Here is a 15,205-nt window from a genome sequence, read left to right as displayed (position 1 = left end):
AGAAACAGATATTTCAGTCCAATCAGTCAACCCAACCATGTTTCCAAATTAAACTAGTCCCACCTGCCTGTGCTCAGCCCATATTTCTCCAAACCGTTCCTATTTATGAACTTATCCAAATGTCTTTTCAACGTTGTAACAATACCTGTATCCACCAATTTCTCTGGATGTTCATTTCACGCACAAACTGCTGTCTATGTAAAAAAGCAACCCTCATTTTCTTTTTAAATGTTTTTCTTCTCATTTTAACAATATGACTCCTAGCTTTGAACTCCCCCATTCGCTTTATCTATGGACCCCATGATTTTATAAACATCAATAAGGTCATCCTTCAATCCGCAATGCGCCTATGAAAAAAGTCCCAGCCTATCCAGTTTATTTTTAAATTTCAAACCCTTCATTGCCGCAATATCATTGTAAATCTTTTCTGAACCCTCTCCAGTTTAATAATACCCTTCCTATAACAGGGCGACCAGACCACACACAATACTCCAGAAGTGGCCTGTATAACCTCCACATGACATTCCAACTCCTATACTCAAAGGTCTGATGACCAATGATAACAATCATCATTTTGTCTCTGCTACTTTGCCAATCTTCCAAGGTTCGCACTCTCATTGCCTGCAACATCTTCCCACACTTGATGTCACCCACCCCAAATCTTGTCACCATTAATGCTGCGCGCCCCCTGCACTACCTACTCAATCATTCCCCACTTGCACCAAAAATAACAGCTCTACCACCCACTTTCATCTCCCATAAAACGTGTTTCTCTCTCATTACAAGAGAAAGATGATTGAAAATAGTGCCTGCTTGATATTCTGCTCTTCACCTTTTTCTGTGGAGAACCTTCTGACGCTGACCACACTGAGTGGCTGAAATTCTGTGCTCAAGGCTCTTGACTGGTATCACAGGCTTGGGACCCCTTGACTGAAGGCTCTTTCTTCACTTAACAGAGGCCTGCTGTCAACAATGAAAGGCTTCCTGCCTTTGTGCCTGCATTAAATGGCAAGATGAGACAGAAGTAATATGAGCCTTGGACCTCTGACTGAGGGGGAAAAGCACAAAAAGGCAAGGCAATGCAAGGCAGGGATGCTGCAAGTATCCAAGCAGCCTGGGATAGTCCATGAGTTGGATGGAATTAAGGCAAAAGATCAGCCATGAATATATTGAAAGATGGTGATGGCTTGAGGGGTGTGTGGGAAGGGGTGTGTGTTGAAGGTATGATTTTGGCCTTTCTCCTGGAATGAGAGAGAAACTGGTTTTACAGGAGATGAAAGTGGGTGGCAGAGCTCTTATTTTTAGTGCAAGTGCGGAATGATTATGTAGGTAGTGCAGGGGCCGTGCAGCATTAATTGTGACAAGATTTGGGGTGGATGATAGCAATCTGTTTCTTGTGCTGAATTTTCTTAAATGGGGCACAGTGGCACCAGCTAATGTTGAAGGGACTGAAATCATAATGACATTTTGTTTTCTATTCAATTGTGGGATGTGGGCATCGCTGGCTGGCCAGCATTTCTTGCCCATCTCTAGTTGCCCTTGAGAAGGTGGTGGTGAGCTGCCTTCTTGAACTGCTGCAGCCCTCCTGCTCTAGGTTGACCCACAATGCTATTAGGGAGGGAATTCTAGGATATTGACTCATCGACAGTGAAGTTAGGCCAAGTCAGGATGGCGAGTGGCTTGGAGGGGAACTTGGAGATGGTGGTGTTCCCATGTATCTGCTGCCTTTACCCTTCTAGATGGAAGTGGTTGTGGGTTTGAAAAGTGCTATCTGAGGATATCTATTAGTGTAATATAGAAGCAGATGTTACAAACACATAAAAAAAGTGATATGGGATTGAGCTACATGTGACAAAAATAGTAATGCAGGAGTAAGTATTGTAACAGCAAGTGTATGCTGTAATCAAGATTTTGATTAATACTTGGCTTTACGAGGCATAATCATATTACATAATGCAGACTACTTCATAAATATAGCCTTTAAATTCCCCACACCACCAAAGTGGTTTACTATTTTTAAAAATGCAGAAATCCTGTACAGTGTGTGCAAAAACATCACTAAACTTTAATCCTCCACCAATGTTATGTGTTGCATGAAGGAGAATTCACAACATGGATACTCAACATGCAGCCATTACTGAACTAATTAAGATAATAAAATGTGAGGCTGGATGAACACAGCAGGCCAAGCAGCATCTCAGGAGCACAAAAGCTGACGTTTCGGGCCTAGACCCTTCATCATTTGTGCCCCTGAGATGCTGCTTGGCCTGCTGTGTTCATCCAGCCTCACATTTTATTATCTTGGAATCTCCAGCATCTGCAGTTCCCATTATCACTGAACTAATTAACTTCATTTACACCTTCCCAGCAGAGAGGATAAATCTAACAAAACACTCAGATCTTACAATATACTGTAACTACCTGAAAGCTGAAGCTCACCAGATGCATAGAAACTCCTGAGATCCCCTTCATGTCATATATGTGTACTGACTTTGAAATATATCCTCATTCCTTCATCACAATGGGGTCAAGATCCTGAAAGCTTCCACCTTAACATTATTGGAGCACAAACATCATTCCACTGACTGCTGTGGTTTAAGGAAACCTACTACCAGGCTTCTCTGAGTAAGGATGGGTATAAAGATGAATAGACTAACATGTCCTCTGTCTGTTAATCCTAGTATATGCATCTAGACTTTGACCCCTTGGAAAAGGTCACAGTTGTTTTGCTTTCTAAGGTATTACAAACAGACTAGAAGCTGACTGAATTATGTGTTCTGTTCCATTTTGTCTGTAGGAAGATGAATTCTTACGCCATTTGTCACAAGAGGAAAAAGAATGCCTCAGTTATTTGATTGAAACCATTGACTCATTAGATGTGGATTTGGAGCAAGATGATGAGGAGGGGCTGACAAAGGGGGATGGCGTTATCAGTGATGGTTTTTATGAGTTTCTAGGAATGGTGTGCAGCAGTCGACAAACCAAAGATACAGCGAGCGCAGGTGGGTTCTCATTGTACAGTGAATCACAGCCAACAGAATGATTATGGGGGAGAGATAATTTTTTGATGAACAGTCTAGGCCTGAGCTTTCCTGCTCCTAAGATGCTGCTTGGCCTGCTGTGTTCATCCAGCTCCACACCTTGTTGTCTAGAATGATTATGGTTCGGTTTTGTTGCCCAGTTATCTCCCTTGATAACAGTTATTGGCTTGGTTCAAACAGGACGAGAGTCAAGTCTGCATCAACCAACTACTACCTTTGTTAGTTTAGTTAAAACAGACAAAATCTTGGAATTCTCCAGCATCTGCAGTTCCCATTATCTCTGATATAATTCGCACTGTTTGGTTAGGAAAAGGTTAACAGTAGGCATGCAATTCATGCAAGGCTAAAATCCTAGCACACACCCACTAAGCTTGACATTCCTGGAACAGTCAACAAATATAAAAGCTAATACCGAACAAAAGAAACTCATGCTGACAAAACAGTTTTCTCCCAGGTCTTGGGGTCCCCACCACACTTGCAAGTGTGGGGTCTGTGACTTCATGAAGGTTGTTCTCTGGAGTTTTCACTAATGGCACGCCAAAATCCTTCAATTTTATCCCTTTTCCTTAACTTCCCGAACTGTGGTGTCTTGTTCCTGTTGGTTCTCAGTCCATCTGAGGGCAGTCTCTTTCCACTATAAGTTCACTCCAAGGGCACCTTTGGGATTGCCTTAATAGTTTCCACTAAATAAGGATTTCCCCCTTCTTTTAACCTTCAGAACTGAACCAGCTCAAAACAGTTCGAGCCAGCAGCTAGGGCTTAGGTAACTTCAGATCACAGCCATTGTCTTTATGTATGAGCAGCCTCTGGCCAACAGTTTCATTTTGGTCAAAAGTTGAATTTATTCCAAGAAAAAGCACCTGCAAAACCTGAAGTCTCTATAATATCTTCATTCTCCTAATATCTGGTGTTAGGCAACAAATTTATCATCCAGGCTCTTTCTAAAGAGAAATTCTCTAATCAATATAATATTGTCCCCAGATTGACTTTTGGGAAGGAAGCCTCAAGGTTAGGGAAATCATTTTGCCAAGTCCAAAATTTAGGAAGTTGGAACATGCGAAGGGCAAGGATTTGAAATTACTGCAGAGTTCATGTAGCTTTATAGCTGCAGATATATACGACTGAGTCCTTAGATTATCTGCATTAAACCAAATTTGATCAATAATTTAAGATTGATACCTGAAAAATGTTCCCACGAAGGAACAACTTCATTAGCCATGCTGCTGTTTCCAGTTAGGAGTTAAAAACGGATTGTAGTCATAGAACATTTATATCTTGTAAGTTGCTGAGAATTGACTTCTGCCTGACACAGGCATTACCTTAACATGGAACTGCAGTTTGTGAGTCACTATGCATCATGTTATTAATCAGCATTCTTTCTGCCAATGTTGCCAGATACACTTCAACTTCCTTGCACTCCCTACCACAGATTGTTTCTGACACATATTTCCTAATGTGCCTGCAATGGTTGACTGTGGCAGGTAAGACAGGTGCTATGCCATATGCAATACATGACCACAGGCATATACAGAAACTAAGGCTTTCATTACATATTCAACATCTTTTGAAACCATTTCCATCTGGTCCTATTTAGATAAAATAGGATGATGGACGGCTTACCACCCCATATTTTCCCAATCTTCCAAGGATAACGCAGACAATTAAATCTGCTTCAGCTGCAAATCAAATGCAACTGACGTTCACACAGACTTTGAGTTTACGTTAAGTGCACTTGTTTAACTCTCGCTTTTGGTAATCCTGTTAGACTCATTAGACCCTGCCCTCACCGTGTAGTGTTCCCTAACTGAGATTGTTCCCTAGCCAACTGTATTGTAACCTTGGCCTCAGAATGAAGAACTAATTACAACGGGCCACTTACAAACAGTATAACACTGCAGTCAAGGATTTTGTGCCTTTCTTTCTTTCAATTTAACTGAAGGTTAGGATGTAAAATTAGAAATATAAAAAGAATATTAGAAAGTGAGGATTTAAATTGAGGATAGGTCATAAATGCACATGTCTACTGAAGAAGGATAGTCGGTAAACAGCCATAGAAAATTGTGCTGATATTTAAATCTTGAGCTAATTCCATGAGGATTACTGATTGATGAATAGTGTGGTTATCTCTGTTTGACCTTTACCAGGACGTGGCATGTGAATGAACATTCCCTGTCCTTTATGGCAGTTAGATGACCTGTTGCAGGCCTCTATCGCTGTTGGTCTAGTACTTGTCAGTCATAGTTGCTAGGATGTGGCCTTCTTTGAAATGTTCTGTGCTCTACTTCTTCATCAATGTGAAAGCACATTGCCTTTCCCTACCACTGTGAACAGAAATCCATGCCATTTTCCACCATAAAACAAAAGCTTGAAAATGTGCTCTAAATGTAATTGCCTTCCATTTCTTTTCCAATGCATGGCGAAAAGGCTCTCCTTTTCCTACATATGTGCACGTGAGAATAATTAAACTTCATCAGAGACACACTGAGTTTCAGTACACATTTTAATTTAAAGAAAATGAACCACTAGTTGGGAGAAGACAATGCGGTACAATATTTAGGCTTAGATTTATCTGAATTTTCAAAGTAGTTCATTATGTTCATTACTGTACTCTCATAATTTCGAGATAAATGACCTCTTCCGTTCACTAGATACGGACAGCATTGCACATGATAGTAATGGTGAGGATCATTATCTCAATATTCTTTGTATATTTGAGGTAGCATTGATATGTGAACTTTTAATATTTTTAGATGGTGCGGCTACCTGTGACAGTATTGGAATTATTGGAAATGTGGATACAATCAGCAGTAGCTCGCCTGCTCAAGTGATCAGTGACAAAGATACAGAGTCAATTCCTGTGGGTGATACAACACCAAACCAAGCAACAACATTCAAAGAGAGCAAGCAAAGGAAGGAATCAATGAAACATCAAGGATGCGAAACGATAATAGCATTGGAAACCAAGCCCTCAGACCAGTCCAGAGAGACTTCAACTGATGAACAAAGTTCATCCAGAACACTTACTTTGCTTCCTGCTCATGCTAAAAAGTTTGACACCATTTTGAGGTCAGGGGTTAGTGTGCAGGAGCTCCGAGCCCAGGTTCTAGCCCGGCTTAGTGGGTCTGGCCAGAAGAAACCAAGTGGTCAGATGGAGGGTTTGGCTGCTCAGTCCGATTCCCTCCGATTGCTTGGAAGGCCTGAGCAAAAGGCAGCAAGGCAAGATGCTCTTCAAAGACTAGGACTTGTGAAATTTGCTGGAGGCTTTTCTAACAGCAACAACTCCTCATCCTCTCAACCTTTTGCAACAGAAGGAACTCAACAGTTAAAATCTTTGCAATCACCAAAAGAAACAGACCATAGAGAAGCTTTGAAAAAGCTGGGTCTGCTAAACTTGGGATCTTGAAAAATTGTCACAGAAATCTGCAGGATTAGAGGACTAGTTCATATGTTATTTTTCTAAAATTTCTCGACTTGTGCAGTCACTGGTCAGTTAGTTGCTGATTGGCATTCTCAGTAAGGTTCCCTGCCCTCAATAAGGCCAGTAAAATGTGTCAAGTATGCAGCCTTCCAGTATACTCAGGAAAATTTGTTAATGAAGCAGCCTTTTGTAAATACAGGATAACAAAGTGTGAAGCTGGATGAACACAGCAGGCCAAGCAGCATCTCAGGAGCACAAAAGCTGACGTTTTTGGCCTGGACCCTTCATCAGAGAGGGGGATGGGGAGAGGGTTCTGATATAAATAGGGAGAGAGTGTCAGCTTTTGTGCTCCTTAGATGCTGCTTGGCCTGCTGTGTTCATCCAGCTTCACACTTTGTTATCTTGGATTCTCCAGCATCTGCAGTTCCCAATATCTCTGATCACAATCTCTTCTATAAATACATTTCTCTTTTTCTGCCATAGCACATTTAACAAGGACATGGTGTTGATCCTCTATCTTTTGGATGGAAATAGGACTCTGAGCATCAGTCTCTAAATTTAAATAAAAAGGGTGAGCGATTTATTGATGCCTTGCAGCGTGGAATCTGCACTAGGAGCACAATTATGGGTTAAAGCCCATATCCTGGCACTGCATTGTGCAGGCCTAGAAACTGCTGTGCACTGCTGCATTGTGTTCCTTCCCTCTGGCAAATTGAAATTACATAGCGCTCATATATCAAGTGATCAAATATTTGTTAGATTTCTATTAATCATGGTGTTTTTAGTATCCTGTATCTGCTTACTGTTTTATTGGTCACTCTATTGTTTACGTTACTCATCAATTTCATATACATATGCATACACTTATGTACACAACATAAGAGTACTTGTGTGCAGGAGTCACACTTTGAATAATTCATATTCTGCCCAATATGCTGTTTGCTGTGGCTTGAAGAAAAAAAGAAAGAACAACTGAAGTGTATTTTTTGTTAACTTCAATGAAAAAGAGAATTGGCAAGTTGTGACATAACATTGTTGCCCAAGATCAATTTCAAGCTTAAATTTCATCTACTCCTAAATTAGCAGTTCCAGAAACAATGTCGTCTCTTTTCTGCTGCTGCATTTTGCATGCTGTTTTTGTTTTTGTAATACTTATTCATCCATTCAAGTTCTGTTTTTACATTAATTGAAATACGAGGTTCTGATGAAGGACTTATGTCACAAACATGTTGCCTATCTTTCTCCCTCAGGCGTTGATTGACATCGTATTCGATTTCAAGCATTTCCTGTTTTTCTTGCATGACTCGGAAATTTTTCCTTTTACAAAATCTACAAATCTGCTAGTTCATCAAAGGAGTAGGTGGAACAAGAACACAGTCACAAAAGATTGCGTTCCCTTCTGGGCCCCCTTTTGAGTTCATTCTTGCTTGCCTGTCCTGGTCATGTTAGCCGACAGCAATTAGTGTGGCTGTCTTGCTTGGGCAGAGTTGTTGACTTGGTCAGTCTTCACCGCTACTGTAAGTGTTCACCAACTACAAGCAAAACTGCATATGACTGAGATGTATCATGAGCTGATCAACATGGAAAGGCTTCACCCCCAAAGCTGTACACATTTGAGCAAAGTAATACCCTGGTTACGAAAGATCCATGAAGACATTTGTACTCACCAGACCATGGAGGAACAATTCTACGTTTACGGGTACTCACTCTATAGTTTTGTGAGCACGAGTTTCCCAATTTTGGCTAACAAAATTGTGTCCACGAATGTAATTCCAGCAGGCTGGGCTGTTAATGAGCATTCATGACATGCTGATGGTTGCAAAACAGGTTTTTGACTTTGTCTCTGATGAAGGGTCTAGGCCCGAAACGTCAGCTTTTGTGCTCCTGAGATGCTGCTTGGCCTGCTGTGTTCATCCAGCCTCACATTTTATTATCTTGGAATTCTCCAGCATCTGCAGTTCCCATTATCTCTGAGGTTTTTGACCGTGATGGTTGAGAAAGCCAACCTGCCTGAAATATTCTGAGAGCTTTACGGCAAAACTTTAACCCATTGCCAGGAAAGTCCTGCAGCATTCTGTGTTGGGTCCTTAATTATTCACAATATTCATTATTGACTTGAATAACGTCATAAACATTGAAATGCCCAAATTTGCTGATGAGACAAAATTGGGCAGCATTGTTGACAGTACTGTTGACAAAATTGCTGCTGGATATTAAAATATTAGGTGAATGGGCTAAGCTGTGGAAAATGGATTTTTTTAATAAGCAATTGTAAGGTATAAGGTTGTATAACTGCAGCATAACATTTGCTTCCCACACTCCAGCCCTTTAGATATGATAGCCAGCAATTCTATTAACCATTTCGGGTTAAGAAAGGATAGATCAGGGCGTTTTTGAGAAGACATGAAGTTAAGTACAGTGAACACTGAATGACATTTGGGGATTCAGGTGCTAAACTCTTTAAAATGCCACAAATAGCTGTAGAAAATAGGAAGGTTAATAGAATTGCTGGCTATCATATCTAAAGGGCTGGAGTGTGGGAAGCAAATGTTATGCTGCAGTTATACAACACTACTTAGACCCCACTGTGAGCAGATCTGGACACCACACCTTAGGTAGGATGTATTGGCCCTAGAGGAAGCTCAACACAGATTTACAAGGATGACACGTGGACTTCAGGGGTTAAGTTATGAGAAGAGATGAGACAAATTAGGCCTTTGTTCTCTAGAATTCAGAAATCTAAGGAGTGATCTAATCAAGATATCAGGATTAGCAGATTTTAAGAAAAGTTAGATATAGATAACCTATTTCCACTGGTTGAAGATTGTAGAATCAGGTAACATAGTCTGAGAGTTAGACCTAGGGCATTCAGGAGAGATGTTAGAAAGCACTTATACAAACAAAGAGTAGTGTACACTTGGAACTCTCTTGCTGAAATGGCTGCCAATGCTAATTCAATTGTCAAATTGAAATCTGGGATTGACAATTTTTTTATTAAGCAAGGGTATGGGCCCAAGGCAGGAGTTTGGTCACAGATCAGCCATTGAATGATAGAGCAGGCTTGTGGAATGAATGGCCTTCTCCTGTTCCTATGTCCTATTTTCCTAAACTGAAATTTGGCATCTTGCCCAATTAGCTTCCCCTCACGTGCCCTTTTAAAAGGTCAAAGTGAGATCAGAAAATTCCACCCATTAACACTGTTCTCTCTCCACAGACTGTTTCCAACAGTTTTTGCTTTTGTATCTGTCATTTATGCTGCATTAAATAGTAACGGAGCAGAGAGTGGAAGAGATTGAATATGCAAGAATCTAGAAAGTGTAAAAGAGGAACATGAAAAATTATGAATATTCATTACTCTTTATCAAACAAGTCACCACTTAATATCAAATTTCATTTTGTTTATTCTTGTATGGAATGTGGCAATGTTGCTATTCATTGCCCTGGACCTTGGTCTCAGCTCTGCCCTCTGCAACTGGAGCTTCAGCTTTCTGACTCATAGGCCACAATCTGTGAAGATAGACATCTCCTCCACAATATCACTGGAGCTCCCTGCAAAGATGCATTCTCAGCCCCCTACTGTACTCCCTGTACAACCATGACTGTGCTGCAAATTCCAAATGAACGCCATCTACAGGTTTGCTGATAACACCACCGTGGCAGGACGGATATCAAGCAATGATGATGCAGAAGTTGCTGGAAAAGTTTAATGGGTCTGGATGATACGTAGATAGGTGGACAGGCAGGTAGTATTGAGGAGGTGGGGAAGCAGCAGAAAGATTTAGACAGTTTAGGAGAGTGGTCCAGGAAATGGCTGATGAATTTCAATGTGAGTAAATGTGAGGTTTTGCACTTTGGAAAAAAGAATACAGGCATAGACTATTTTCTAAATGGTGAGAAAATTCACAAATCAGAAATACAAAGGGATCTGGGAGTGTTGGTCCAGGATTCTCGAAAGGTTAACTTGCAGGCAGAGTCCGTAATTAAGAAAGCGAATGTAATGTTGTCATTTATCTCAAGAGGTTTGGAATATAAAAGCAGCGATGTGCTTGTGAGGCTTTATAAAGCTCTAGTTAGGCCCCATTTAGAATACTGTGTCCAATTTTGGGCCCCACACCTCAGGAAGGACATACTAGTCCTGGAGCGTGTCCAGCGGAGATTCACACGGATGATCCCTGGAATGGTAGGTTTAACGTATGATGAACGGCTAAGGATCCTGGGATTGTACTCATTAGAGTTTAGAAGGTTGAGGGGAGATCTAATAGAAACTTACAAAATAATGTATGGTTTAGAAGGGGTGGACGCTAGGAAGTTGTTTCTGTTAGGTGGGGAGACTAGGACCCGTGGGCACAGTCTTAAAATTAGAGGGGGTAAATTTAAAACTGAAATGAGATGACATTTCTTCAGCCAGAGAGTGGTGGGCTTGTGGAATTCATTGCCACGGAGTGCAGTGGCGGCTGGGACGTTGGATGCCTTCAAGGCAGAGATCGACAAATTCTTGATCTCAGAAGGAAGCAAGGGCTACGGGGAGAGTGCAAGGAAGTGGTGTTGACATGCCCATCAGCCATGATTTAAATGGCGGAGTGGACTTGATGGGCCGAATGGCCTTACTTCCACTCCAATGTTTTATGGTCTTATGACAGCATCTGTGGAGAAAAATATCAGAGTTAACGTTTTGTGTCCAGTGATGCTTCCCCAGAACCTCAGTTCTGAGGAAGAATCACCGGACCTGAACTATTAACTCTGATTCTTTCTCCACAGATGCTGCCAGACCTGCTGAGCTTTTCCAGAAACTTCTGTTTTTGTTGCTGATTTATAGCATCTGCAGTTCTTTCAGTTTTTAATGATGATTCAGAATACAGAAAGGAAATACAGGGCTTGGTGACGTGATGCAATGGTAACGACCCTCTCTCTCAATGTTAGTGAAACTAAAGAACTGATCATTGACTTCAGAAAGAAAGGAGGAGAACACTCCCCCATCTACATCAACGGAACGGAGATTGAGAGGATTGACAGCATCTATTTCCGAGGAGTGATGATAACTAACAACCTGTCCTGGACGTCACACATAAATACTACAGTCAAGAAGGCATGACAACACCTCTTCTTCTTAAGGTGGCTCAGGAAATTTGGCATGTCCTAAAGGTCCCTCACCAAACTCAGAGAGCATAATGGCCTGATACAGCAACTGCTCTGCTCAGGAACGTAAGAAACTACAGAAGGTGCACAGCCCAGACCATCAGGAAGCCAACTTCCCATCCATGAGATCCATTTACACCTCTCACTACCATGGAAAGGCTGCCAACATCATCAAACACCCCTCCCATCCCGGTAATGCTCTCCTACAACCTCTTCCAACAGGCGGAAGATACAGAAGTTTAGACACATGCACCAGCAGGTTCAAGAACAGCTTCATCCCTACGATGATTAGATTGATGAATGGATTCTCTAACTTCAAATAATGTTGATCTTGCTTCGCACATGTCCTGTGCGGTGTAACCTGTATACCTCACTCTATCCAAGTTTTTTTTTCACCTTATGATCTGTATGTCCTTGTTTACTATGATCTGCCTGTACTGCTCACAAACAAAGCTTTTCACTGTACTTAGGTACACATTACAATGAATCAATCAACTGAGTAGCTAGCTGTCTTGGCCATTTGAGAGGTGACCACATTGCTGTGAGCCAGGATTCACCTGAGGTCGGACCAGGTCAGGATGATAGACCTTTTTTCTCTAAAGGATGTTAGTGAACCATAAGGGCTTTTACAACAATCAACAGTGGTTAAGTGGTCACCATTGGACTGGCTTTTAATTGCAGAAGTTTTCATTCAAATTTCACCATCTGCCACGGTGCCATTTGAACCCATGTTCCCAGATCATTAGCTTTGTGTTCTGAAATACTAGTCCACTGACATTTCTACTACTCCACCACCACCTACCCCTATTTATTTAGTATTACTTGAGGGGATTCACAAAGAATTCCTAGCTTGTCTTTTGTAATCTTTCAGCATTTCCCTTTCTCTTGTCTGTCATTGTCTCCTTCTTTCTTCTAGTTCCCACCCTTGTTGTTTGTCTTGTTTCTCATGCATGTCCTACTTCTTTATATTTTAAACAGAAATGTGCAACTCGGTTTTCTTTTCAATTTTCTTGTTATCTTAATGTATTTCTCTGACTTTTAAATAAAAGATATTGCACCAGTTGAGAGAACAGGCTATTGCTTAGCTTACTGGCATGAAGTGGCTCTCATGTATTCTGCTAATGGTGACAATAACATTGACTTAATTCTTTTGCTGGCACATTTCCTATTTAATCACTGAATCATCATCCCCTTCCTCACCAAGGGCTGGTCTTTACCATCTGTTTTGGAGGGCAAGAGGAGGGAGATGGTGAAGTGTGGGGACAGGAGAGCAGAGTGAAATAACAGATACAGTGAAAGTTGGTGCCATGATTGAAACTGACATGGGAATTAAAGGGAGGTGCATGTTAACTCTTCCTATGCTGGATCCATAGGAGAGATCCCTTTATAAGGGGACAGTGCAGTCGGTTACTGATAACCTCATAACAAGGGCAAATCAGGGTTTCTCAAAACCATGGCGAGTTACAAATTTTGATTCTAGCTCCACTCTTTAGTCATGAATTCAACAGTTTGGTCCAAATAACTACAGCACCAAACACTGCCGCATCACAAATTTGATGCAGCCTGAATTGGAATATGTAACAGAGTTTCCTGTAATATGGGCTGAATTTTGGGATGAATTGGGTAAAGGGTGGACATAGAAATGGATGGGATCCAAAACTGCTGCTGCGGGTGGTGGTGGGAGATCAGTGGGAGTGGGGTGGGAATGTGGTGCGTAGGTAATTAGATTTCTTAAAACAATTTTATATGTAATGAACAGAGGCAGGCTGAAATCTTCAAGTCAGTGTCCAATTTCCCCACATACAGAGGTGGCTACTTCAGGCTCTGCAGGTGGACAACTCGTGACAGGCCAGTGTCCTAGCAGGTCTGGAGGCTTTCTCTGCCTCCATGTGAGAGCAGTTACATGCCACCTTCTGGAGAGGACCCTCTCATTACTTCTTTAACAGTGGTGTCCATGAGCTATATCCGTAATTTATGCAAGAGTTGGTGAAACAGTGTTTCCATATTGAAGCACCCTCTATGTTATATACCTGCTATCACAGCCAGAGGATAGAATTTGTGAGCTCTGGTTTTAGTCCTCGCCTGAGACCCGCTCAAAGATAGTGAGACCACCACCAACTCGTGCTCAGCCACTCCACCTCTAACTTCAGGATAGCAACTTTGCACCCATTCCAGGCACACTGATCTGCCCCTGAAGTATTGAGGGACTGTCCAAAACAGTGTTTTTGGCTCTAACACAACACAGGCACAGTGGCACAACTCCTGGCTAAAGCACAGAGTCTCCCTGGACCCTGGATATTGCATCTTGATTCCTGCCTCTGCATGCTCCTACTCAAAATCTGATGCTCCTGTCAAGCAGAAAATCTTTGTTTGGTCTTCTGGTCTCAAACTCCTAGGAATATATTTTTCTGGACTATTTGAAATACTGGAACTATTTGGAAATTTCTGTGTTGAAGAAGTATTATCATATAATTTCTTAGAAGTGAAAAATCAAAAGATCAAAAAGATCTGTGGATTATGTGCTGATTACTGGAAAAACAAATAATTTTCCAACTGCTCCTCATTGAAAATCTTGCCTGAAGATCTTCTAGTGTTTTCTGAAAGATTCCTGCATGTTTTAAAAAACAATCAACATGATATTCATTGTACGCACCTTTTGCATAGCTGTTGGTTAAAGTCATAGTTCAAGTGTAACATGCAGATGAGCTGGAGCCAAAGATATGCACAAATAGAGATTCACCCAGTGACATGTAACGGATTAATATGTGGACGAGTACCAGTCATCAAAGTCGTCTACTTACCAACGACCATGTGATTGGTTCCCAGATGGTCTGTAGCAAAATAGGGAGATGCTATCAGATCTCCAACAGCTCAGGACTTCTCTCTGTTTCGGCAATTAAAAAAAGACTCTGTAAACCTGAAGAAGAGCAGTTTATCTTTACCTCTAATTGTAAATCAGCCATCCTGAGCCTCTTAACACTAATGAATATATCTGATGAAGGAAGAATGCGAAGCAGCATTCTGATCAGCACAAGAACCATCTGATAAGAGCCTATGAACGGAGACCGCTGAACGGATTTCACAGTTTTCCCTCTGTCCATGACAACCATTTTTTTGTGTGAGTAAGGGGAGTTTATAAAGGAATTAGAGTTTTAACTACTAGATGGGTCATAATTGCTTATCTAGAGTCTACTGTAATAAATAGTCATTCTTATTAAATACAGAAATCTGGTCTGTGCTTTCTGTTAACCTGAGTCTGAAAATAAGGTAAATTGGGGAATTCTACATATTTTTAATTACTGTGCCAACACCATGTATGTCAGGATTCCATTGCCAGCATGCTATCCCAGTAAGACATAACAACATTTGGAGGCTCATCTAAGATAGATATAAAATAGAGATAGCAAGGATTTGGCAGTGGTATTATAAATAATACAGGTGAAGGAAAACACCAGGTCTGTATTGCATTTAAGAAATGGCAAAGAATTTCCTGCAGGTAGGAGAATTTCTTCTTCGATAAGTTGATCGACTTGGCAAGTAAACAGGAGCTGGTAAAGCAAGGAAGGCAGAAATAATTGAGGTACCAGCTTGGCACAGCACATGGATTTAT

The 15,205-nt window shown here is 41.2% G+C and overlaps 1 protein-coding gene across 3 annotated transcripts in view; it reads left to right on the top strand.

The window, feature by feature from the left end:
• Window positions 1-8,966, top strand: part of LOC125460227 (uncharacterized) — a 120,659-nt gene extending 111,693 nt beyond the window's left edge. For all 3 annotated transcript variants that reach the window (XM_048547415.2, XM_059649783.1, XM_059649784.1), the window contains 2 exons: window positions 2,798-3,002; window positions 5,792-8,966. In XM_048547415.2, coding sequence (XP_048403372.1) covers window positions 2,798-3,002; window positions 5,792-6,444 — 858 coding nt within the window. In that variant the 3' untranslated portion in view covers window positions 6,445-8,966. The remainder of the gene's footprint in view (window positions 1-2,797; window positions 3,003-5,791) is intronic.
• The last annotated feature ends 6,239 nt before the right edge of the window (window positions 8,967-15,205 follow it).

Source organism: Stegostoma tigrinum, chromosome 11 (assembly GCF_030684315.1).
Source record: "Stegostoma tigrinum isolate sSteTig4 chromosome 11, sSteTig4.hap1, whole genome shotgun sequence".
NCBI classification, from domain to species: domain Eukaryota; kingdom Metazoa; phylum Chordata; class Chondrichthyes; order Orectolobiformes; family Stegostomatidae; genus Stegostoma; species Stegostoma tigrinum.
The sequence above is the reverse complement of the archived record's forward strand: the minus strand, read 5'-3'. Positions and strand labels throughout refer to the sequence as shown.